The 26,090-nt window shown below is 40.8% G+C and overlaps 1 protein-coding gene across 1 annotated transcript in view; it reads left to right on the top strand.

The window, feature by feature from the left end:
• MYO10 (myosin X) overlaps window positions 1-26,090 on the top strand; it is a 161,015-nt gene that overhangs the window by 49,895 nt on the left and 85,030 nt on the right. Inside the window, exons 3-8 of the mRNA XM_087721987.1 lie at window positions 2,929-3,087; window positions 11,917-12,104; window positions 17,772-17,906; window positions 21,408-21,532; window positions 22,977-22,990; window positions 23,085-23,169. Coding sequence (XP_087578113.1) covers window positions 2,929-3,087; window positions 11,917-12,104; window positions 17,772-17,906; window positions 21,408-21,532; window positions 22,977-22,990; window positions 23,085-23,169 — 706 coding nt within the window. The remainder of the gene's footprint in view (window positions 1-2,928; window positions 3,088-11,916; window positions 12,105-17,771; window positions 17,907-21,407; window positions 21,533-22,976; window positions 22,991-23,084; window positions 23,170-26,090) is intronic.

Genomic DNA, 26,090 nt, shown 5'->3' with positions numbered 1-26,090 from the left:
TTGAACATTAGATTGACTCCCAACCCTTCTGGCTTTGTGTGTGCCCGTAAAAATGTCATTTTGCAACAGGGGGGGTCCTGGGAGCATGGTACTGCTTGTGCTATGGCTGTATTGATAGAAATAGCAATAGCAGTTAGACTTATATACCGCTTCATAGGGCTTTCAGCCCTCTCTAAGCGGTTTACAGAGTCAGCATATCGCCCCCACAGTCTGGGTCCTCATTTCACCCACCTCGGAAGGATGGAAGGCTGAGTCAACCTTGAGCCGGTGAGATTTGAACCGCCGAACTGCAGATAACAGTCAGCTGAAGTGGCCTGCAGTACTGCACCCTAACCACTGCGCCACCTCGGCTCTTTTCGATTGATGGATGCTGAACTACCTCAACCATGAATGCTGTAGTGTGGTTTTTGAGTTATTTTTATTCTTCTTAAATTGCTGTGTTGTTCTGATGTTTTTATATTGTTTTTTTAAAAAATTGTGGGCTGTGGGAAGTGATACATTTGGCATGGGAGGCTGTACAAATTGAAATAATGAACGAACGCTGGATTTGAAGGACAAGAAAAAGAAGTTGGGTTTCAGAGGGAACGTGAGCTTTTTCCATGTGGAGTCACTTTTACCAGCCCCCATCAGGTGAGGATGGGTGGTCCAGCTGAGGCTTTGGCTGCAGCCTAGAATAAGTGAGCAATGGAAACCTTAGATCAGGGCAACTATGAGCCGAGGTGGTGCAGTGGTTAGGGTGCAGTACTGCAGGCCACTTCAGCTGACTGTTATCTGCAGTTCAGTGGTTCTAATCTCACCGGCTCAAGGTTGACTCAGCCTTCCATCCTTCCGAGGTGGGTGAAATGAGGACCCGGATTGTTGGGGGCGATATGCTGACTCTGTAAACCACTCAGAGAGGGCTGAAAGCCCTATGAAGCGGTATATAAGTCTAACTGCTATTGCTATGTCCCCTTCATGATCTGTGGACTTCAACTGTCTCATGCTGGCTCAGTAATTCTGGGAATTGAAGTCCACAGGTCATAAAGGGGACATAGTTTCCTGTTCTGACCCCCCTCGTTCCACACCAAAGCACTCTTAGCCAAAGATACTTTACGGAATTTATTAATAGACAGACAGGTCCTTGGTAGCAATTGAGCACAGATAAGCCGTGGCAGCAATCCAGCCTGCCAAGCTCACAATACTGTTCTCCAACATTAGTTAATGCGTTGACTTCTGCAAAAGGGGCATGTGCACAAGCATTCCTTTTATAGTCTGGAGAGGAGCCTAATTGCCACCAGCTGAGTGCAATTACCTCCTGTAACTGCGTAATTGTTCCTTACGCCTATTAGCTCTCCGGTGCCGGGCATCTAGGAACAACTCCCTTGGCTCCTCCCCACTGCTGACATCCGGATCACTCTCCCTTGTCTCCTCCCCACTGGTCCAAGGTGCAGGCGCCTCCTGGTGGCCAACCAGCCTCTCTGCACCCTGCTCGGAGTTGGAACCCTGTCCAGGGTCCTCCACATCCTCCAGAGCCGACTCAGAGGGCCCCTCGCTGTCGGAGTCTGGTGGCAGTTCCCACGGCTCCTGCTGGGCCACAACAGTTTCCCACCCCCTGCCTTTGAGTCTAATATTGCAGGATCCCAGAAGCAGGTCTTCTTGAGGGCAGTGCTTGCTGTCTGGAAGGACATTCCCACAGAAATCAATATTGTTCTCACTCTTAACGACTTTCCTAAAATTATTAAAAATCTGGTTGTTTCCCCAGGCATTGAAATAAGATGATTGTGGATCTCTGGTTTGTTATTGTTGCTCCAGGTTTTCGTTCTTGTTTTTGATATTGAGTTAGCCTTCTGATCAACTGTGGGTTGTTTTTTTTTTAAAAAAAATCTTGTTTTATTTGTAATCTATCCAGAGCCGTTGAGGAGTTGGGTAGCCTCAAAATTGAGTAATAAATATGTACTTTTGGATTAGGATTTCCAGGTTTTATTTGTTTTTTAACTAATAGATTTCATGATTGAAAAAATTGTAAGACCCCGAGTGAACTCACAGAAAGTTTTGAAGAACTGGGTTCTCTAGTGCAAAGAATTTCTCTGATAATTCTCAGGATAAAATACTGATTTTTTTTCCTCTCTCCTCTACTCAGAACATTTTTGAGTACAAATGCTTTGCTTTCATTTTAATTTCATGCTTAACTGGAAAAAGTAGAGTTAAATTATTTCATTTTTCATTTTTCATTTTCCCTTTATTTGTATGCCGCCCTTTTCCCTGGGGGGACTCAGGGCGGCTCACAGTTAAAAAAAGGGGGGGGGGAGGGACAAACAATTTCCAACATACAGACAATACAACATATTAAAAAACACAACAGCCACACAAATTCGAGTGGGGTTAGAGTCTTAACCCCAGGCCAGCCGGACAGCCAGGTTTTAAGGGCTTTGCGGAAGGTCTGGAGGGTGGTGAGGGTCCGGATCTCCATGGGGAGTTCGTTCCAGAGGGTCGGAGCAGCCACCGAGAAGGCTCTCCTCCGGGTAGTTGCCAGTCTACACTGGCTAGATGATGGAATTCGGAGGAGGCCTAATCTATGCAATCGTATTGGTCTAGTGGAGGTAATTGGCAGTAGGCGGTCTCTCAAGTACCCAATTAGAATCATAATTAGAATCAATTAGAATCATAATTATGGGCATGTTGATGGATATATTTTTTTAATTTTCAAATGTATGTTTTTATTTAACAGTAGATACAGGATTGAGTCATGAATATATTGGGTGATTTTAGTTTGCATTAATTTGTTGGGTACTGTCCCTTGTCAAATTAAGAATCGGCCAATTGATGCATTTTATATTTTAATGAAGACTTACAAGACTTGTTTTTTTTTTTCAAAAGCAAAAATAGAATTCATGTTTTTTAAAATTGCCCATTTTTAATGACCTGTTGTTATTTTTTTATTTTTTTCAGGTATATACGTACAAACAAAGATCACTTACACACCAAAAAGTTACACCTATGCAACCTACAAGTAACGATGGCCTGGAAGATATGGCATCACTGATAGATCTCCATGAAGGTGCAATCATGTATAATTTATTCCAACGATATCAGCAAAACAAAATTTATGTAAGTGCCCAGAAGAGCAGAATAAGACATGAATATTTTTCGTGAATGATCATATTAATCTAGCATTAAGAAAATTTCCCTTCCAGGTTACGTGGTGTAAATATGGTGTAAGGTACAGTGTTCTGACCCCCTTCGTCCCACACCAACACACACTCCGAGCCAAAGATAAGTTACAGCATTTAATTAACAGACAGACAGGTCCTTGGCAACAAACCGGCACAGACAAGCTTGGGCAGCAATAAACAAAGATAAGTCTTGGCAGCAATCCAGCCTGCCAAGCTCACCATAATGTTCTCCAACATTCGTTCCTGCGTTGACTTCTGCAAGAGGGGTGTGTGCACAAGCAGTCCTTATTATAGTCTGGAGAGGAGCCTAATGACCACCAGCTGAGTGCAATTACTTCCTGTAACTGCGCAACTGTTCCTGACGCCTATTAGCTCTTCGGTGCCGGGCATCCAGGAACAACTCACTGCTGATGTCAGGAACACTCTCCCTTGTCTCCTCCCCACTGGTCCAAGGCTCAGGTGCCTCCTGGTGGCCAACCAGCCTCTCTGTGCCCTGCTTGGAGTCGGAACCCTGTCCAGGGTCCTCCACATCCTCCAGAGCCGACTCAGAGGGCCCCTCGCTGTCGGAGTCTGGTGGCAGCTCCAACAGTTCCTGCTGGGCCACAACAGTACAGTATATGGCAATTTGGTGGAAATGATTCCTTAATACTGTTGTTGACGCCAATAAATGAACAGCCATTTTAGTCTAATCAGATGGAGACATTTTGTTGAGTTAGTCTAAAATGGTGAAATTATGTTTCTTCTTCTTTCTTTTTTTTAGTAATAATCTACTTTACTATGCTTAAAGATCAGTCCAAATTAATGATAAAAACTAGGATTATGTCATATAGTGAAAAGCAACAGGCTTTTTTTTTTGTTAGCCTCTACCCTAACATCCCCACTTCAAGGAGTTGGAGTATAATTCTTTATTCAGAGATATGAGATATGAATTCAACTCAAAATTCCATTAATTTTGAATAGCGAAATTCTCACTCCAGGTATTTCTTTCAAGCCCATTTATACATGATGGTAGAGTGGCATCTTGTATTCAGACACCAGATTGTTACTATTCTTGTTATTTGATGGTTAGATTTCCATAGATAACATTTAGATGCTACTCTGATATGCAGTTCCTAGACTTGAAAATACAAATTGCTAAGACTGTTATTTGAGATATTTCATCTAAAGCAGTGTTTCTCAACCTTGGCGACTTTAAGTCCTATGGACTTCAACTCCCAGAATCCCCCAGCCAGCATAGCTGGCTGGGGAATTCTGGGAGTTGAAGTCCACAGGACTTAAAGTCGCCAAGGTTGAGAAACACTGAAAGTACAAAAAGTTGACTGCATCATAAGGTAAAGACTGTAAATTTTTTTGGCATTCAAAAGCCTGGTTCCAAAATTAGATGTGCTCGCGGTATGGTGGTTACGTGGCTTGCTATATCAAAGACTGTATGTCTGAAAAGTACTGTAGAAGTTACTCTTTCATGGGATAGTTGCACTTTACACAGAAAATGTTGGCCGGAAGAGAACGTAAAACCACATAAGTACATGTGCGATATAGTTAAACGCAAGGGCAGTCTAATTATGGTGTTAAGAATTGGCTCCGAATGTATTTGCTTCCCACAGATTGCAGACTGTCAGTGGGTTTGGGTAAATACAAGCTGAAATGAGGTCAAAACAAGCATGAAAGAAAGTGATTGAAGCAAGTTTATGTTAGAGCTAAAAATAAAAAAAAATGATTAATAAATTTTGGAAATGAATCCTCTATGATTCAAGCCAAAAGCGTTTCCTTTTTAGCACATGTATTCTTTTAGGCATTACCAAGAGGTTAATGAAGATTTTACCACGTGAAACAGTTTTATCAATGATGAATTTTGTCTCATTGCTATTGTGATGAAAGAGTTCCTCCTATATGTGATATTGATTACTTTTGTAGCAGTAATAATTTTAAGATAGCCTTGTTTTTTAATGTGTGCCTAGTTCTCAATGCCTAAAAGAAAAATAAGAGTAGAACATTTGAAGTATGATTATAAGCAAACAGTAGATCAAATTCCGCCACAGTTTGAGTTTTTTCTAGTGAATATTCCTGAAGGAAAATTCAGGAAATAGGCAGAGAACCTAAGAAAAGATTTTAAGAGGTATCAAGGACTAAGTGTGATAGCAAAGGGATAGTTAAGAGAAGAAGAGAGAGAAAAAGGTGACTTAGTAGATTAAAGGAAGAACAAATGGTAAACAATATCCTCTATACATGCATTTCTCTATACGTTCCTAATCTTTATGGCTGTTTTGTCCATTGCGCTAATTTTATTTAAACATTTGGTTCCACCACAAAACCGCGTTCGACTAAAGGGCGCTCGACGAAACCGCATAGCTGACATCATCACAGCGCGACAACAGCGTGGAGAAAAAAGCACGTTGTGAACGCTAAACCTAAAATTAACCTCTAAACCTAACCCCCCTAAACCTAATCCTAAACCTAATCCTAAACCTAATCCTAAACCTAACCCTAAACCTAACCCTTAACCTAACCCTAAACCTAACCCTTAACCTAATGCTAAACCTAATCCTAACCCTTAACCTAACCCTAACCTAACCCTAACCCTTAACCTAACCCTAACCCTAACCCTAACCCTTAACCTAACCCTTAACCTAACCCTAAACCTAACCCTTAACCTAACCCTAAACCTAACCCTTAACCTAATGCTAAACCTAATCCTAATCCTAACCCTTAACCTAACCCTAACCCTAACCCTAACCCTTAACCTAACCCTAAACCTAACCCTAAACCTAACCCTTACCTTAACTTGAATCGGCTTGCTTTAAAAGTGCTATTTAAAGCGCCCTTCTTTCTCCGCGCTCGCTGTTGTCGCCCTCTTGATGACGTCAGCAATGCGCTTTAGTCGAGCGCGGTTTTGTCATGCCACGAAACATTCTACGTTCTGTATTTGGATGACTTGCTTTATATCCTAAAACGAATGAAACTTGTTTTAGCACAGCATCTTTAGAATAATATATTGAGCAGTTATCATCAACTTTAATTGGATCTCCATTTGCTTTATATCTTCGTCTTGGTTCAATAAACTCTTCTAATAACACTTGATCCATCTAATTACGGAATGCTTTTCAGTCTAGTTCTATTCTCAAGAGAGATCTTTCAGGCAGCTAATGACTATATATTAATGATAAATGAAAGAATGAATTGTTTTATTCTCTTTTGGCTTCTAGCCAAATGCAAAAAAAAAAGAGAGCATTTTAGACATTCCGATCTTTGTTATCCTAATCTGCTAAATATTGTTTTAGAAGTATCTATATTCTAGATCAGTGTTTTTCAACCTTGGCAACTTGAAGATGTCCGGACTTCAACTCCCAGAATTCCCCAGCCAGCATTCGCTGGCTGGGGAATTCTGGGAGTTGAAGTCCGGACATCTTCAAGTTGCCAAGGTTGAAAAACACTGTTCTAGATACTGGCTTTGGCATACTAATTCTGATTTACAAGCGAGGTTAAATCCATTTAACATTTTGGAAGCCATAATTAAATGTGAATAATGGGTGATTTACCTGTGACAAAAGTAGAGTAAACTCTCAGATATTCTGATATTCCAAGAAATGAGAAATCACCAGGCTTATATAGTGATTTTAGGTAGTCTACACTCATTAGAAACTTCCATCTGTTTTTCTTCTGGTTGATGTTTCAGCTTTCTTTTTTGGATCAAGGTTATTTTGCAGATATTTCCCATGACTTCAATTAAAATGAAGTCTCTCTATGTGTCTCTCGTGTGTGTCCATGTATGTTTTATTTGTTTTAGTTTTTGCTGTTAAAAACACAGACCTGAGGAAGTGCCCATTATTTCATTTCTAAGTTTTTAGATCTGAAAATATACCCCCCAAAAATGGAAATAACTTAATAAAGTACATGCTGAGCAGAAAATAGGCCAGCCTTCACCAACCTTTCCAGGTTTGCAGACCAAGGGGGTGGGGGGGGAGATGGTTCCGTGCAAGTCGTGGCCAAGCGTGTACATGTGTAGCTGCTCCATTTGAATTGCCCACTGGTTGCATAAGTGGGGTTGTGCATGCACACTCATCCGCCGCTTTTGTGCACTGGTTCTGAACAGGCCATGGCACGAGGGTTGGGAACCTTGGTCTAAGCCCTATTGTGCAACAGTGCCCTATCTCTTGAAATTGCGTATGCAACAATATTTGCTATTTAGTTAACTGCCACATATTTGCAGGTGTGTGTGTGTGCTGCATTTCACCAAAACGTTCAAATAAATTACAAAGATCCTTTTCTTGAAATCCATTTTGTATTTCCCCTGAAATAAACGCTTGTAGATACTGAATTTGCCTTTTGGCAATTCTTCTTTTTTTAAGTATCAAATATCTATTTTATTTCTTTAAAAAAAAACACAAATATTTCATCATTTGTCAATCATTAAGACATTGAAGTACAATTTTTTTTGTGTGTGTGTGTGCCCCTCCCTCCCTCCCTCCACCCCCCCAACCCCCCTCCTCCTTCCCCCCCCCCCGACTTCCCAGAACCCGTACACGGTATGGATTTTTAACTAACACAGTCTAAAATCTATTGAGAAAAAAGAAATAAAGAAATTAATGACATTCTACATTGACCTTAGCTTCTTCTTACTGAACTAACTTTTAACAGTTTAAATCATTTCTGATCTTCAGCATAGGCTAACTGGAATTTCTTGGTCCCGTATTTATTTTGTATATAGTCAATCCATTTTTTCCAGTCTCGTTTATATCTCTCATTTGAATGATCTTTAAGATATGCCTTTTGGCAATTCTTCTGAGTGAATCAAATGTTAAAGCTGGCATAATAAGAATAAAAGTTTTTCAGAGTCTTTTTTCAAACCTCCCTCTCAACACTTCTATTCGAGTCTGTTTCGTGGGATTTATTTCCAGCTGTAGAAGGGAGAAGGTAAACATCTTATTCTTTACAGATAAGGATATTTTTTTTCTTGGATAGTATTAATTTGTTTATAGAGGAATATTTTAATGCGTTGCACCTGCCATATTGCATAACATCTTGTTATGAGAACACAACGCATGGTTAAATGATTTCTGTAACAAACAGATTTCTGTAACAAACGATGCAGCTTCTGTAGGTTGAAGCTTCTATAAACATATAATCATATGTTAAACTATTGCTTTTAAGAAAAAAGTTTGACCTCAAACACTTAACTTATAATTTAGGGAGAGAATTGAACTCTGTCCCTTACAAATTAGGTAAACAAATTAAGCATAAGGCAAACCGAAGTGTTGGTAAATCAACATGCAACCATAAATTATGACTCACTTTAGAAGTAAAGAAACAGCCTATTCTGGACTGCCTTACATATTTCTTTTTGTACTAACTTGTGTTCAATGGCTGGCCTACTTGGCTCACGGAAAAATGAGCTTGCACAATGGGATCGCAACAAACATACTGTGTCTCAAATTACAATGTAATTTGTTTTATCAATGATGATTGGGTCGAATTGCTGAAGACGGGCCTTCTGTTCTCTGTGTTCAGACACAGATTGCAAGAATTTGAGAAAGAAGACATTGCTTTGAATTCTCCTCCTGTTTTGTGGCTTTTCCAGAGGAATCTGGCTGACCGCTACTTTTATTTTTACATTTAGAAAGCACATCCTTTCTACAACACCATATAATAAACTGCCTTTGAAATTCCGCATTTGGCATGTTGTTGCTTCTGTGTGTTTGCATGTGTGTGTGTCTAGGCACATACTTTCCCAAAACACAAATTAGCCTTGGGTATGCAGAATTAGTTGGATAGCAGCCAAAATCCTGAACCAGATGGAACTTTCTTTACATCCACTGGGTATTTTTTTAAAGATGTTTTTTTTAATGATATGTATCTTTGCCAACATTAAAATAAACTTTTTAGTGATTCAAAGTTATAGCCTCACTACCTTTTCAACATGTTTGGCATTTAAGAGGTTTTGAGAGTTTGTTTAAAACAAAGGTTCTAAAGGATTTGAAAAGTGAGGCAACTGTAAAGTTATATGTAGGGTCTATATTACAGTGTTTCTCAACCTTGGCAACTTGAAGATCTCCGGACTTCAACTCCCAGAATTCCCCAGCCAGCGAATGCTGGCTGGGGAATTCTGGGAGTTGAAGTCCGGAGATCTTCAAGTTGCCAAGGTTGAGAAACACTGGTCTATAAGAAATAAAATTTAGTTAAAGTGTTTGTGGTTTAATTTTTGCAAACATTCAATTGAATACATTTCTGAATACATCCCTGATAATCATTCCTAGTATTAGTATCATTGTGAAAACGTTTAATTCCATGGGCTAAATGGAAATCATGTAGTTAAATATTTTATTCATTACAGTACAATTTTGATTCTTTGGACTTCCATTCAGTTATCTTCCTCCCATGCAAACGAATAAACTTTTGGTTTGGTCTCATTGCATGAATATTTGATATAATTTATGTCCTTCGTGCAAATGCAAAAACAGCAATTATGTAACTACAAAAACAGAACAATAGCACAATTTTGGATTTTAAAAGCATTTGCCATTAACAAAGACTGCTTCACTCCAGATGGCCTGTTGAACTGAGATTTTCCTTTATTTTATTTTTTTATTTTTATTTTTATTATGTACATTTCTTGGAAAAGGATTCTCCACTGGATTCCTCCTTTGTTCAGAACTGTCAGGGGTAATAAAATGAAACATCCATCCTTCTTTGCTCTTTACTCTGGATACTATGGAAAAAGATTTAAATTCAGTCTTTCATGTCATTAATTACAGTGTCCATTAGGACTGGCTCATAGATTAGGATAGGAGTCCTAATAATAGGAGTCATCATTTTATTGTTGTTCTTCCTTCCTTCAGGGATTCTTTCAGCCAGTGTTGATAGAGGAAAGACCAAATCCCCAACCGTTTATTTGTGAGATATCTCAGAGCTCAGTTCTTTCCTCACTTCTGTTGAACATATACATGCTAATCCTACCCAGTTGTACATCTCAACCACCTCTGATACTATTATTTCCAAGTAACATTGGTATTTGCTGGTGCAATTCAAGGTGTTGATTATGAACAATAAAAAGCCTCCATTAACGTGGGGCCACCTGTTTCTGTCTTTAATGAGCTTGCTCTGGGTTCTGTCAATTAAATAATATCATATGTTGGGAGCAGTGGTGGGTTGCTAATCCCGTTCCAACCAGTTCGGTTGGAACGGGGCCGGTGGCGTCCTCGTGCACGCGTGCAGTTCACACATGCGTCTTAGCGCCTGCGCGATGTTCCAGCTGCTGGCGGAGAATTGCACAGGCGCTGTATGTGCCATCCAGCTGCTTGCGGCGAATCACGCAGGCGTTGTATGTGCCATGCGCCTGCGTGGAAGCACAGAAGCCTTCAAAGACCGGTAAGGAGCGCGGGTGGGCGGGTGGGCCCTTCGCCGTTTCTGGAAGTTACTTACTTCCGGGTTCTCCGACCAACCGGTTCGCCGGGACCGCTGCGAACCGGTTGAAACCCACCCCTGGTTGGGAGCCAAGAGATGTGTTTGCTTTGTTGCTGTGCTTATCATATGGAATAGTATTTCCTTTGACATATAAATGCACCTTGCCTGGCTATTGTATAGCATTGAGTTGGTCGATCTTGTGAATATGACTGGGTTCATTGACTTGAGGTGGGTGCAAATTGAGTCTGATTAAAATTGCTTTATGCCATATTGTGTGTACTGTACAAATTCCTTGTTTAATTGTGTATGCTGCCATCAGTCATGTCACCTCTGGCAATATAAATTGACAAAATAAATAGATTTCATTTACTCATAATATACCTTAAAGCTTTGTCAAAAACACAAATAAAGATGACCGTTGTTATTTGTGGTATCCCATTCCAGCTGAACAGCCGATAAGATCATGGATGAGGGATAATGTTGAAAAGTACCAGATACACACAAATTTGCTGTAGATACATGAAATCACTTACTATGGTATAAAGATTTGGTGTGCATTTTCCTATGAGAGATACATAAGACAACAGATAATGGGACCACAGAGCCGGGGTGGCGCAATGGTTAGGGTGCAGTACTGCAGGCCACTTCAGCTGACTGCTATCTGCAGTTCGGCTGTTCAAATCTCACCGGCTCAGGGTTGACTCAGCCTTCCATCCTTCCGAGGTGGGTAAAATGAGGACCCGGACTGTGGGGGCGATATGCTGACTCTGTAAACCGCTTAGAGAGGGCTGAAAGCCCTATGAAGCGGTATATAAGTCGAACTGCTAGTTGCTATTGCTAGGGCTGCCTCTATCGTAGATGCTGATATTTTTCCCATTTAATTCAAATATTTAAGTTAAAAAACAAACAAATTTGGGGCAAGGAGCCTAAGAAGAATCAATGAAGATGTTCACAGGCCTACTAGTAACCACATATTGCCTTTCCCTGCCCTTAGGCTTCTGCTGGAGAACATTCCAGAATAGGTTCTGGATTGTGCCTCATATCTTCTATTGCATTTCATAATCCTAGGCTGCAATTTTACCATATTTAATTTAAGAGTGAGCCCTATTAAAATTCAGTAAAAACAAGTTCTACATAGAATTGCTTTTACCAAACAATGTCAATTTTTTTCAGTTGATGAAATCAAATCATCCCCAGCCTTTTGGGATCTCCCCCCACCCCCCCGCTTCAGATTTGGGGGTTTTCTATACTTGTATATGCTAGGCCTTGTCAAATATATATTTTTTAATTCAGGAATATAATGAATTATAGCAGGCTATCTAATCAAATCACCAAAATGTGCCTTTTTTTTTTTTTTCTCTTTCAGACTTACATTGGTTCCATTGTTGCCTCGGTTAACCCCTATAAAACTATCCCAGGTCTATATGATCAGACCACGATAGAGCATTACAGCTGCCATCACCTGGGAGAGATTTCACCTCATATATTTGCTATTGCTAATGAATGCTACCGCTGCCTATGGAAACGTCATGACAACCAGTGTGTTCTCATCAGGTATTTTGAATGTATGAATTACTCCAGCTGAATTGTGATTATATGTGGAATTCTGCATTGTTGAATATGCTTAATTCTTTAAGAATGAAGTACACGGAAGTATAGCTTCATTACATGATCCCAATCTCTTCCTGAAGACAAACATCTTCATATCTAATATATGTCACGTGGGTCATTCAATAAAAATACGTTTCTAGTTTTATATAGTTTACTTAGGTCAATTAACTTAGACTTCATTTCACTTTGAACACTTTCATTTTCTCACTGAAGTTATGTCATGCTGTGCAAGAAGATTAATTTGTCACCACTAGTCGTGAATAAGTACATTGATCAAAGGAAGAGCTTTAAAAAAACTCATAAATAACAGCAGCAGTAATAATGAAATTCTTGGATGTACTGGTTGGTTTAATCTCCTTAATTGAACTTGCTTATTGCTTGTTTAACCTAACCTACACTTTCATTTAATGCAGATAAAATAGTGTGTCCCTAGATCCTGATGTTCAGTGGCTTTCTGAGATATGACAGTTCAATTGTTGTATTAATGAAATGTTGCACTTCAGTTCCCCTACGTGTGCTAGGACACATGAAAGATCTTTACGTAAAATCACTCATACTAGTAGCATATCATGGATAGAGCTTTGGAAGAGCAAAGTTTGGAAGGGACAGTTGCTTTGGATTCGATGTTTTGAAAGGATCTCATCTAAAAGAAGATTAATCAATTATAGCCTCAATAATTATTTCTGGGTCTCCATCAATATAGACCTTAAATTTCAGTAAACAAAAATCAGTAGAAAATTGTATAGGATACAGGAAGAAGAATGATCATTGAATGAATATTGGCTTTTAAAGTTGGGGTATCTGGGGAAAACGAAAAGCCAAGAGGTGTGAATCTCCCGCTTCTAGGTATGTGAATACATCCTATATATAAAAGGTTGTGCCCATCATTATGGTTTTTGAGATCCTTCTCCTATGGAGTCCTGACCTCAAAGTCTTAACATATCTTCTTCGATAGGATTGAGAGGCAATAATAGCTCTGGGATATCATTGGTATCATTAATAGTATTAATGTTTCAAATAAGTTAAATTGGATATGTTTAAATATTTGTATGTATAAAATGCTATACCACTTTTCACCATTTTTCCAGCTTATAATAAACACATTCAAATCTCTGTGGGGCTGAAAAGAATTTGAACTTGTTCTGAAAAGGCAATACAGTTGCTTGGTGTACTTCCCTGAGGGATTGGGGAGACAATTCCAAAGTTGGGAGATTTTCATGAGAAAGGCCACCTCCTGAGTAGTCACTGAGCAGGATAACCCAAGATGATTTCATCTGTTTTCTGTCTATCACATTTAAATATCATTCATCTCACTATCCAAGTACAGATATAGGTACAAACCCTTAATTCATATAATCCCGAACTGTAAAAGCTTGTAAAGCAACTTGAGCTATTACTAGAAACTAATGTTTTCTAGGTTTTTTTTTATCTTCACCATCCTTATCGTATATGTTCAACTCTCATCACTATTAGCAGTTCAGCCTGTTCTTTGTAAAGATTGATTTTCGAAACCTGCTGTGAATTGGCTTGCGAAGGCACCCATCTGTGGATGATAGCTATAGAGATTACGCTAATTTTTATGGTTTTTATTTGTTTAATGGCTGATTTAAATGTAGGCAGGTTGCTGCAGAATATGGGCAAGAGCAGAAGACAGATGTTGTTGCCAGAGAAAGATGGGCGTGTTGAAACTGTCAAATGCATCTTTCCAGGGAGAACAGAAAATATTTTCAACGGTAGCCCAATTTTTGGCACCAGCTAATAAAACCTGCCATGTTGTCCTATTAGTGAATTATTTTATTCCACATTCAGTAGAGGCTGAATGTATGTATATAAACAAACATTGTTTTCTATAGGTTCAGGGAAAACAATAAAGGTGATTGAGATTGTGCTGCGTTCTTAGCTGTCACACGTATGAATTGATATTGCCAGCGTTATTGATTAACTCCATTTCCGACTGAGCCAAATGCTGCTGCAACTAGAAAGAATCACTACCTCAATTGTCTACAGTGTTTTGAACCCATTTTACAAAAGAGCTTTAAAAGCTTAGGAACAAAAAGGCTTCTTTGTGGCTTGCAAATTAGTGGATAAAAGGATCTTGGGCAGAAATTTGCTCTAAGGGCTATGACTTTAAAAAAATGAAAGAGATAATAAAACAGGGATTTGAAGACATTGGTGTTCAAATTTTACAGGGCTTGCTTCCAAACAGAAATACAATATATTACATCCTGATCAGGAGTTCGTAGCACAGTGATTATTTTATAGCTACAAATGAGGTGTTTCTGTTAATGTCGTTTATTCTATGCCGTAATATTATTGGTTGTTGTATTTGCTCTCCAGAATTGCAGTTACAATAAATTAATTGGTTGATTAGTTATAATTATACTGTATATTAGCATAATTATTTTGTTTCGTCTTCTGTAAGTATAGTAATGTGGATTATACAAATCATAGCTATGTATCTGGCTCATTAAAGACAGCAAACCCCCTCTAGTGGGCCTGCTTGTTATTTATCATTTTGTTGCAGGTCATAATTAATTTAGACCATGCTCTAATGACTATATAATTATAATGAGTTATTGGATTGTTGTTTTTAATTGAATTTTATTCAGCTAAATTATTAGGAGTGTAGTCCTATGATATATTGCTATGTGGTATCTAACTCTGTAATCTACAGTTGGGTAATACCTTTATTAGAACCAACTGAAATGCCATAAAATCAGAGGTGGGTTTCAAAAATTGTTCGAACCTACTCTGTGGGTGTGGCCTCCTTTGTGGGAGTGGCTTGCCGCCCATGTGACCGGATGGGAGTGGCTTGCCGCCCATGTGACCGGATATGAAGATGCCGACGACACTTGTCAGAACCACCTTCAATTACCTCACACACAGCACTGGCATGCATAAGAATAGGATGTCAACTTGTTTTTTAAAAGGCATCTTTGGTTTGCCTTAAAACAACTTCAACACACGCAATGTTCTGATTGCACCACAAACGCAGTAGTCATCCTTACCTTTCACAGAGGCACTGAGTTTTATAAATATGAGCATGATAGTGTAGAATAATCATATCCAAGGACCAGAGGTGGGTTTCAAAAACTTTTGGAACCTCTTCTGTAGGTGTGGCCTGCTTTTCGGGTCCACTGGTGGAACCTCTTCTAACCGGTTCAGTAGATTTGACGAACCGGTTCTACCGAATAGGTGCGAACTGGTAGGAACCCATTTCTGCATAAAATGTAATACTATTTCCTCTCTTTGGTCTTTTTCATCAGAGCATAGGGTGCAAATGAATAACTTTTAGCAAAATGTGTTATCAAAAACACATATGAAAGACTCAGTAAGTAAGTAGGAGTTTCCTGAGAGTTTAAGCCATTACCATTGCCTTTACATCACCCTCTCCTCTCATACACAGTTGATATATATTTACAACATAAAGATGGTTGACCAATGATATTTGAAATTCCTCAAGGTTCTCTTAACTCACTGGGAGAAAGGAGAGAAGGTGATATTCTGGAGGGGATAAATTGCAAGAGGTGTTTGTAAATATGTGTGATGGTGTCAGTAACTGATATTCCAATTAGCCTGGTGCCATATTTGATACAGATTTTACCTTATCCTTGTACATAGTTCCCCTTGCAGTTGCTCATAATTTATTTATTTATTATTTATTATTAAAATTTATATGCTGCCCAATCCCGAAGGACTCCGGGCGGCTTACAAAACAGGAAAAGAGAAAGAAAAAAATAAGGAAAGAGAAAAAAGACAGTTAAAATCACAAAACATGCATGCATGCATTCTAACCGGGGCTGGACCTCAACAATGAGGTCAACAGCCCCAGGCCTGCCAGAATAGCCAGGTTTTTACCGCTTTCCTGAAGGCCATGAGAGTGGGTATGGTCTGGATCTCTGGGGGTAGCTGATTCCAGAGGGTCGGAGCAGCCACAGAGAAGGCTCCCCTCCGGGGGCCTGCCAGCCGACACTGTGTGGCTGATGGCATCCGAGGGAGGCCCAATCTGTGGGATCTTACTGGCCGCTGGGAGGTATGTGGCAGTAGGCGGTCTCGAAGGTACGCTGGCCCTAAGCCACGTAGGGCTTTAAAGGTAATAACCAACACCTTGAATTGCGTCCGGAGACCAATTGGTAGCCAGTGCAGCTCGCGGAGGACAGGTGTAACGTGGGTGTACCTCGGTGCACCCAATATAGCTCGCGCGGCCGCATTCTGGACTAGCTGCAGTCTCCGAACGCTTTTCAAGGGTAGCCCCATGTAGAGAGCGTTGCAATAATCCATAATGACTGTTGTTAATGAACAAGGCAGGTTATATAGGTAAAGTAATTCTGATTTTTTAAAATTCTGCAGCAGCTAAGAATTAGGGGGAAAGTTGTAGCAGGAAGAAATAACTTACCGATGAAGTGATTATACCCAAGGTAGCATATATCTGGTATTGGATTTTTGCCTCTAGCTATCCTTTGAAAACCTTCAAACACTCCTGTTTTCCAACAAAAGCGAAAGCAAAACTTCATTCTGGGCAAGAATCAACTGTTCATGGGAAGATTTAGTATGTCATATCAAAATAAAAATGTTAATATGATGACTTCGCTGATGATTAGAGCATTAGAGAAAAGTCAAGCCCAAGGATTTATGTATGAAGTTTATTTGAAATACACTGTTTTTTTTCTGTCGGCTGTGAAGCACACTGCTTTTTAAAAATCAGGTTTTTAACATATTGGAGTTAAGGGTTCCCATGGTGGGTATAATAATATATAATAACTTAGCCAAAGTGTGACAAAACAATAACATATTGGCATTAGCATGTGGTTCAGTGGTGGGTTTCAAAAATTGTTCAAACCTACTCTGTGGGTGTGGCCTCCTTTGAGGGAGTGGCTTGCCGTCCATGTGACCGGATATGAAGATGCCGACGACACTTGTCAGAACCACCTTAAATTACCTCACACACAGCACTGGCATGCATAAGAATAGGATGTAAACTTGTTTTTTAAAAGGCATCTTTGGTTTGCATTAAAACAACTTCAACACACGCAATGTTCCGATTGCACCACAAACGCAGTAGTCATCCTTACCTTTCACAGAGGCACTGAATTTTATAAATAGGAGCATGAGAGTGTAGAATAATCATATCCAAGGACCAGTGGTGGGTTTCAAAAAACTTTGGAACCTCTTCTGTAGGTGTGGCCTGGTTTCCAGGTCTACTGGTGGAACCTCTTCTAACCGGTCTGGTAGATTTGACGAACCGGTTCTACCGAATAGGTGCGAACTGGTAGGAACCCACCTCTGGTAAAGGGCTAATACTATCATGCCTTAATAATATCACCCTAGAGCTGAAAGGGGAGATCTAGAAAGAGTGCAGAGAAGGGCAACAAAGGTAATGAGGGATCTGGAGGCTAAAACCGCAATAATACACAGGCAAACAATAGATACAAACTCAAAGTAAACCGCTCCAAACTCGATTGCAGAAAATACGACTTCAGCAACCGAATGCTCTACCTGACTCTTTTTCATAATATATTTATCTACATCTATCAAATGCCCAGCTTTTCAAAAGGTATTTGGTCTGACTAACTGTAGACTTGTTTTCTTTTTTTTTTTTTTGTCTTCCAGTGGTGAAAGTGGTGCCGGTAAAACGGAGAGCACTAAGTTGATTCTCAAGTTTTTGTCGGCCGTAAGCCAACATTCTCTGGAACTCTCTTGTATGGAGAAAATAGCTAGTGTCGAACAAGCAATTTTGGAGAGCAGGTAATATATGTATGCTGGGGCATTTTCTTAAGGAAAACAATAAACAAGACTTGTGGAAGGAAGTTATTTCAGCATCTGCTTGCCCGCTTTGCTGATAGATTGCAAAAAGTTTTATTTCTCAGTACAAGTGTTTTAACTTAGGTAAAAACTAGATGTTGACAGAACACTTTATACATTTTTCTGTTTTCTTGAAATACATCTTCGAAAGATTGGTGTGTGTTCTGACCCCCCCTCGTCCCACATCAACACACACTCTGAGCCAAAGATAAGATACGGCATTTAATTAACAGACAGACAGGTCCTTGGCAGCAAATTGGCACAGACAAGCTTGGGCAGCAATCCAGCACAGATAAGCTGTGGCAGCAATCCAGCCTGCCAAGCTCACAATAATGTTCTCCGACATTAGTTCCTGCATTGACTTCTGCAAGAGGGGCGTGTGCACAAGCAGTCCTTATTATAGTCTGGAGAGGAGCCTAATGACCACCAGCTGAGTGCAATTACCTCCAGTACTTGCGCAACTGTTCCTGACGCCTATTAGCTCTTTGATGCTGGGCGTCCAGGAACAACTCACTGCTGGCATCCGGCTCACTCTCCCTTGTCTCCTCCCCACTGGTCCAAGGCTCAGGCGCCTCCTGGTGGCCAACCACCCTCTCTGCGCCCTGCTCGGAGTCAGAACCCTGTCCAGGGTCCTCCACATCCTCCAGAGCCAACTCAGAGGGCTCCTCGCTGTCGGAGTCTGGTGGCAGCTCCAACGGCTCCTGCTGGACCACAACATATATATACAGGCTGTCTGTGCCGGGTTGCTGCCAAGGACCTGTCTGTCTGTTAATTAAATGCCGTAATTTATCTCTGACTCGGAGTGTGCTTTGGTGTGAAATGAGGGGGGTCAGAACATGTGTGTGTGTGTATGTATATATGTATGTATGTATGTATGTATGTATGTATGTATGATGAGTTATGATGAGTTATGAAAGTTTATTTATATGCCGCCATTTTCCCTGGGGGGACTCAGGGCAGCTTACAACTCGAAGGGAGGGGGGAAACAAACATTTAACACGTAAAAACAATACATAGTTAAAAGCACAACATTCATACCATTCGGGTGGGTTACAGTCTTTAGCCCCAGGCCTGACGGGATAGCCAGATTTTAAGGGCTGTGTGGAAAGTCTGGAGGGTGGTGAGGGTACGAATCTCCACGGGGAGATCGTTCCATAGGGTCGGAGCTGCCACCGAGAAGGCTCTCCTCCGCGTAGTTGCCAGTCGGCATTGACCGGCAGATGGAACTCGGAGGAGGCCTAATCTATGGGATCTAATTGGTCGCGTGGAGGTAATTGGCGGTCTCTCAAGTACCCAGATCCACTACCATGAAGGGCTTTATGGGTGACAAGTAGCACCTTGAAGCGTATCCGGAGATCGACAGGTAGCCAGTGCAGCTCACGGAGGATAGGTGTTATGTGGGCGAACCGAGGTGCACCCACAATCGCTCGCGCGGGCCGCATTCTGGACTAGCTGAAGTCGCCGAATACTCTTCAAGGGCAGCCCCATGTAGAGCACATTGCAGTATTCCAGCCTAGAGGTCACAAGGGCACGAGTGACTGTTGTGTGGGCCTCCCGGTTCAGGTAGGGGCGCAACTGGTGCACCAGGTGAACCTGGGCAAATGCCCCCCTGGTCACAGCTGACAAATGGTGTTCAAAATTCAGCTGTGGGTCCAGGAGGACTCCCAAGTTGCAGACCCTGTCTGAGGGGTGTAATATTTGACCCCCCAGCCTGAGAGATGGAACACTAGCCGAATTAATGGGAGGGAAACACAACAGCCACTCGGTCTTATCTGGGTTGAGCACAAGTTTGTTAGCCCTCATCCAGTCCCTAACGGCTTCAAGGCCCTGGTTCATCACGTCCACCGCTTCATTGAGTTGGCACGGGGCGGACAGATACAACTGAGTATCATCCGCATACTGGTGGTATTTTATCCCGTGCCGCTGAATGATCTCGCCCAGCGGTTTCATGTAGATGTTGAAAAGTAGGGGGGACAAGACCGAACCCTGCGGCACCCCATATGTTAGGGGCCTAGGGGTCGATCTCTGCCCCCCAACTAACACCAACTGCGACCTGTCCGAGAGGTAAGAGGAGAACCACCGCAAAACAGTGCCTCCCACCCCCACCTCCCGCAGTCGTCACAGAAGGATACCATGGTCGATGGTATCGAAAGCCGCTGAGAGGTCAAGGAGAACCAGGATGGAGGCGTGGCCTCCGTCCCTGGCTCTCCAGAGGTCATCGGTCATGTATACATACATGTATACATACATGTATATGTATGTATGTATATATATATATATAAGTTATATATATATAAGTTCTTAACAACTCTTGGTAATCTTTAGTAACTTGTCTCTGTGTCTCATTTAAATGGTTTTTTTCATCAATATTCAACTTTCACAGCTATAAATTACAATTGGCAAACCACTCCTTTAGCAATTTTGATCTTTGTTGTCACAGATGTCATTTTGAATAATTTTTAAGCTGATCTTTACCTAGGACTATAATTTTTTCCTCTATTTCTATAGCACAATATTTATTTTTATTTTTATTGTACTTCTTTTATTATATTTTTATTTGTACTTCTTTGTATAGAAAGCAAAATGTTGCTTATGCCAAGAATTAGTACATTTCTCTATGCATCACATAGTTGTACTGAATCTAGACCATGTTATGTTATATTATGCTTATTATGTTTTTTTGTACCATGTTTCCCCGAAAATATGACATGTCCTGAAAATAAGGCCATGCCAGATTTTTGGGGTGGCAAAATATATGGCCTCCCTCGAAAATAAGCCCAGTGGACACCCCCCATCCGGCCGGGCAGAGCGCCACTCACCGACCCAGCGGTATCCCAAAGGGACCAATCCGCGTGAGCTGGGGGGAGGGGGGGCTGCGCTCACGCAGCTTTGCACCTTTGAGATACTGCTGGGTAATTGAATGATGAAAAATGAACATAATTATCTGAATTAAACTGGGCCATTCGAAGCAAAGGTGAGAAAAGAGGCAGCTTAGCGCTCAGCAGAAATGTGGACATGACAAATGTCTCAGAAGGGAGCTTCCCTAGTTTCTTGGGCTTTAAAGGTGATGTGAAGAAACAGTCAAACTTGCAAGATTCCGTTCATGTAACCATACAACGTTTATTTGTTTATTTATTTATAAAACAAATTTAAAGAACGTTCATCTCAAAGAGCGACTTCTTATCTAGACTATTTTGCTACACGGATACCACAACAGGTTCTCCCCTCCTTCTCCCTTTCTGGTATATTATTCTTCCAAGAAATATTTAAAATATACTAGAAGTTCATGACTTGCTTGACATAACTTGATGTATTTTATACTGTGAATGGACCTTTGTAAAACATTAGTGTTACAATATTTCCATCAATAAGATTTATTATAATTTTTATTGGACTCATAAACACTTAATAACTTTCTCTCTCTCTCTTTTATTTTTACTGCAGCCCAATTATGGAAGCATTTGGCAATGCAAAGACTGTTTACAACAACAACTCTAGTCGCTTTGGGAAATTTGTTCAGCTGAACTTCTGTCAAAAAGGCAATATTCAGGGAGGAAAAATTGTAGACTGTATCCTATATTTTCTGTCCCCCTTGTAATTGTTGTACGAGCGGTGTGTGTATACACATATATAAGGCAGCTTGTCCAGTGGTGGGTTTCAAAAATTGTTTGAACCTACTCTGTGGGTGTGGCCTCCTTTGTGGGAGTGGTTTGCCGCCCATGTGACCGGATATGAAGATGCCGACGACACTTATCAGAACCACCTTAAATTACCTTACACACAGCACTGGCCTGCATAAGAATATGATGTAAACTTGTTTTTTAAAAGGCATCTTTGGTTTGCGTTAAAACAACTTCAACACACACAATGTTCTGATTGCACCACAAACGCAGTAGTCATCCTTACCTTTCACAGAGGCACTGAGTTTTATAAACATGAGCATGATAGTGTAGAATAATCATATCCAAGGACCAGTGGTGGGTTTCAAAAAAGTTTGAACCTCTTCTGTGGGTGTGGCCTGCTTTCCGGGTCCACTGGTGGAACTTCTTCTAACCGGTTCGGTAGATTTGACAAACCGGTTCTACCGAATAGGTGCGAACTGGTAGGAACCCACCTCTGAGCTTGTCTATTTTACTTTTTTCCAAAATTGCACATTAGAATATTAGAAACTCTGAAAAATCCTCTTCTTTTTCTCTCATGGTTTAATGTAGGGAGCTGTATTGAAAAAAATATTAGAAAATGTGCATTTTTATTTTTGTATCACTCATTTCTGTTAATCTTCAGAGGAAAACTGTTCCAACTTAATGATTAGATGGTGACTTTTCCTTAGGGAAAGCTAAAATACAGCTCTGTATTCAGCTTTATAAATCAAATAGATAATCCACTCGATTCTATTCTGCAGTGTGTCAGAGAGTGAGTGATTAATCTGAGCCAAGTTTGCTCTAATTAATCCTAGATATGTTTCTCTTTTTCAATCTGTGTTGGTCCAGCTGCCTGGCTCCGTAGGGAAAAATTATATTAGGAGGATATTATTTTCTATTAGTACTCTTTAGTGTGGAAGTAACTAATCCTTTTAAAATAGATATATATTTCTGGTTTTTTTAAAATATTGCCAGAAAGATTGATAGTACTGTACTAATTTTTCATAGCAAACAAAAGATACATGTTTGTGTGTGTGTGTGTTTGAGTTTGTGTGTGCGTGAGAGAGAGAGTGAGTGAGAGAGAGAGAGAATGAGAGTTTTATATATTATGTCGGGATCTGTTTTTTGTATAATTTACTTAATTCTTTTACAAATATATTTCATCGTCGGACATTGAGCTCAGCTGCCAATAAAAAGATAGTCATTAATAGTTATATATAATAAATGAACTTTTAAAATTAAGGGAAACTAATACAAATGAACGTTCTTCTGAATAAACATACTAACAACAATAATATATAAATTGCAATTTTTGCAAGTTCAACTGAACCATTTTGTTCCTTGACCTGTATTCACTTGATGCCTCCTAAAGATTTATTAGAAAAGGTAACGTATTTGTTGTTGTTTTTCCTAATATTTTGAATGGTTTAAAAATGTAAAAGATTTTGCTGAATATATTTCCAAATGTTTTGTCTCGTAGAATCGAGTAGTAAGGCAAAATCCAGGAGAGAGGAATTATCATATATTCTATGCCCTGCTGGCAGGGATTGAGGGAGAAAAGAAAGGTGAGACTCAGTTTTGTATTTAAACAATGGCTCTTTCCAAAAGAAATTACTGTTTTTCAGAAAACATTGTTTGTATGATGATAACAAACAATATCTCATCTAATATCTCAAAGATCACTCAAATGAGAGATATAAACGAGACTGGAAAAAATGGATTGACTATATACAAAACAAATACGGGACCAAGAAATTCCAGATAGCCTATGCTTAAGATCAGGAATGATTTAAACTGTTCAAAGTTAGCGTAGCAAGAAGAAGCTAAGATCAATGTAGAGATGTTATTAACCTCTTTTTTTCTATTTCTTTTTTTTCAATATATTTTAGACTGTGTTTGTTAAAAATCTATACCGTGTACGGGCTCTGGGAAGTCGGGGGGGGGGGAGGGAGGTGGGGTGTTGGGGGGGGAGCGAGGGATATATACTATGTGTTAGATTTCAATGTAATGCGACTTCACATGTATACTGTTTCTCTTTAATTTCTCTGTAAAAATAGGACAAGTTGAGTACATTGACATATAGTGGAAATACACCAAGGGGAGGAGGAGTGGGATAGAAGAAAGATGGGTAGAGAGGGCGGGAGAGAGGATGGGAGGGAGGATGAGAAGGAAGGGAGGGAGTGGATAGGGAGAGAGGAGTGGTAGAGGGGGAGGGGAAGTAGGGTAGAGTGGAATGATGGAGGGAAGATAGGAAGTTGGAGGGGGGTGGAAGAAAGAGGTGTATGGAGAGTGGAAGAGGTATATTGGGTTTCTATTTTGGGGGGTATTGTCGACAAGAGGAACTGCTGTGATTATTGTTTAATGTTGTATGGCCCCGGCTATGCACAGTATATATGTGAGTGCATGAAAATGAAAATGAAAATAAAACATTTTAACACAATCATGAAAATTTAAACTCTTTCCTGCCCATGCTCTAAATCCTGTTAAACAGGAGAAGCTGAATCATGAAGGAATAGCAACAGGACAGATAATTTCTTGAATAGAGTAGAAACAGTATATGAAGTAGCTTTTTTGTAAAGTGGGAGACGGGAGAATATGCTAGTGTACTTATGGTGTCCACATAACATTCTACCAAGACATTGAGTGCCTATATCACTGATCCATAACATACATAACACATAACAAGTCCATAAGCACATTGTTATTTGGTGGGCAACCTATTTTAATGTATTTCCATACTTCAGGTGCAGTTATAAAGCAACGTTAAAAATAATTGAAACAAACTTTGATGTACATTAGAATTAGAATTAGAATTTTATTATTTGTATGCCGCCCTTCTCTGGGAGGACTCAGGGCGGCGAACAATTCAAGGGGGAAAAGGGGGAACATAAAAAACAAAATACAAATAATAAAAGTAAACAACAGTCGCACAACCATACATGTCGAGCGGGGAGGGAACTCATCACCCCCAGGCCTGCCGGCAAAGCCAGGTTTTGACGGCTTTTCGGAAGGCCTGGAGAGAGGTGAGGGTCCGAATCCCTGCGGGGAGTTCATTCCAGAGGGCTGGAGCTGCCACAGAGAAGGCCCTCCCCCGGGTAATAGCCAGGTGGCATTGGCTGGTAGATGGCACCCGGAGGAGGCCAACCCTGTGAGATCTAATGGGTCTGTGGGAGGTAATTGGCAGCAGGCGGTCTCTCAAGTACCCAGATCCAATACCATGAACGGCTTTATAAGTTACGACTAGCACCTTGAAGCGTATCCGGAGACTGATCGGTAACCAGTGCAGCTTGCGGAGGATAGGTATAACGTGGGTGTACTGAGGTGCACCCACGATCGCTCGCGCGGCTGCGTTCTGGACAAGTTGAAGTCTTCGAATACTTTTCAAGGGCTGCCCCATGTAGAGCGCATTGCAGTAGTCCAGTCTTGAGGTCACGGGGGCGTACACTGTAAGGTTCTCCAGGCTTTGGGGGATTAATGCCAAGGTATTGATTAGGTTTTATGCAGATATTTCACCCCTTGACCTAGCATGGCTTCTTCAATGCAGCAATTCCAACAATATTGGAGGTCTGTGTAGGAGTTGCTGTGTGTGGCCTGGATCAGTTGTCTATTTGGGTGGTGGATCATTCCCAGCCCAGCAAGCAAGGAAGGCAGACCAATCATAATAGAGACAACAACACCATTTCCAGCATCCATTTAATTGGCACCTCCCAGGAAGACTCCAATCACTCACCCACCTGAGTTAAATCTTACGTAGATTGCAGCTACAATCCCTACTTCTGAACTGTTTCACTGAGAAAGTCTCGCTCACACGTTGGGGGTTTAGGGGAAAGGACACCCACTCTCAAGGCCTTCCGAAAGGCTATCAAAACCTGGCTATTCCGGCAGGCCTGGGGCTGTTGACCTCATGACCGAGGTCCAGCCCCGATTAGATGGAGTGCACGATGTGGTTTATTTTTTAATTTGTTTCCTCCGTTTTTTTAACTCTGCACTTTTTAAAAAATTTATTTTCTGTAAGCCGCCCGGAGTCCTTCGGGATTGGGAGGCCTATAAATTTATTAAATCAATCAATCAAATCAATATAGAAAATTCGGTTCCACCACAAATGCACGAACGACAAAAGCGCCCCTGACTAAACCACAATGACAAAACCGCGCCGACAAAACCGCGCGACGAAGGAGCGACGAATGAGCCCTGAAGCGCGCCGACAACAGCGCACCGACAGAAGCGCGCTGTAACCTAATCCTAACCCTAACCCTAAACCTAACCCTAAACCTTACCTTAACTTAAATCGCGCTTCTGTCGGCGCGCTGTTGTCGGCGCGCTGTTGTCGGTGCGCTTTTGATATCGTGGCTTTAGCGCCGCGGTTTTGTCGGCGCGCTTATGACATTCGCGCTTTTGTCGGGTCACGAGAAAATTCTATCAGTACTTTGATACTGTTCTCCAGGAAATCATCAATGCGTAGAACACGTCTTGAGTTCTTTATTTC

The sequence above is a fragment of the Thamnophis sirtalis genome, unplaced genomic scaffold (assembly GCF_051295495.1).
Source record: "Thamnophis sirtalis isolate CommonGarterSnake01/CBP01778 unplaced genomic scaffold, rThaSir2_p1.2 scaffold_8, whole genome shotgun sequence".
In the NCBI taxonomy this organism is placed as follows: Eukaryota; Metazoa; Chordata; class Lepidosauria; order Squamata; family Natricidae; genus Thamnophis; species Thamnophis sirtalis.
The sequence above is the reverse complement of the archived record's forward strand: the minus strand, read 5'-3'. Positions and strand labels throughout refer to the sequence as shown.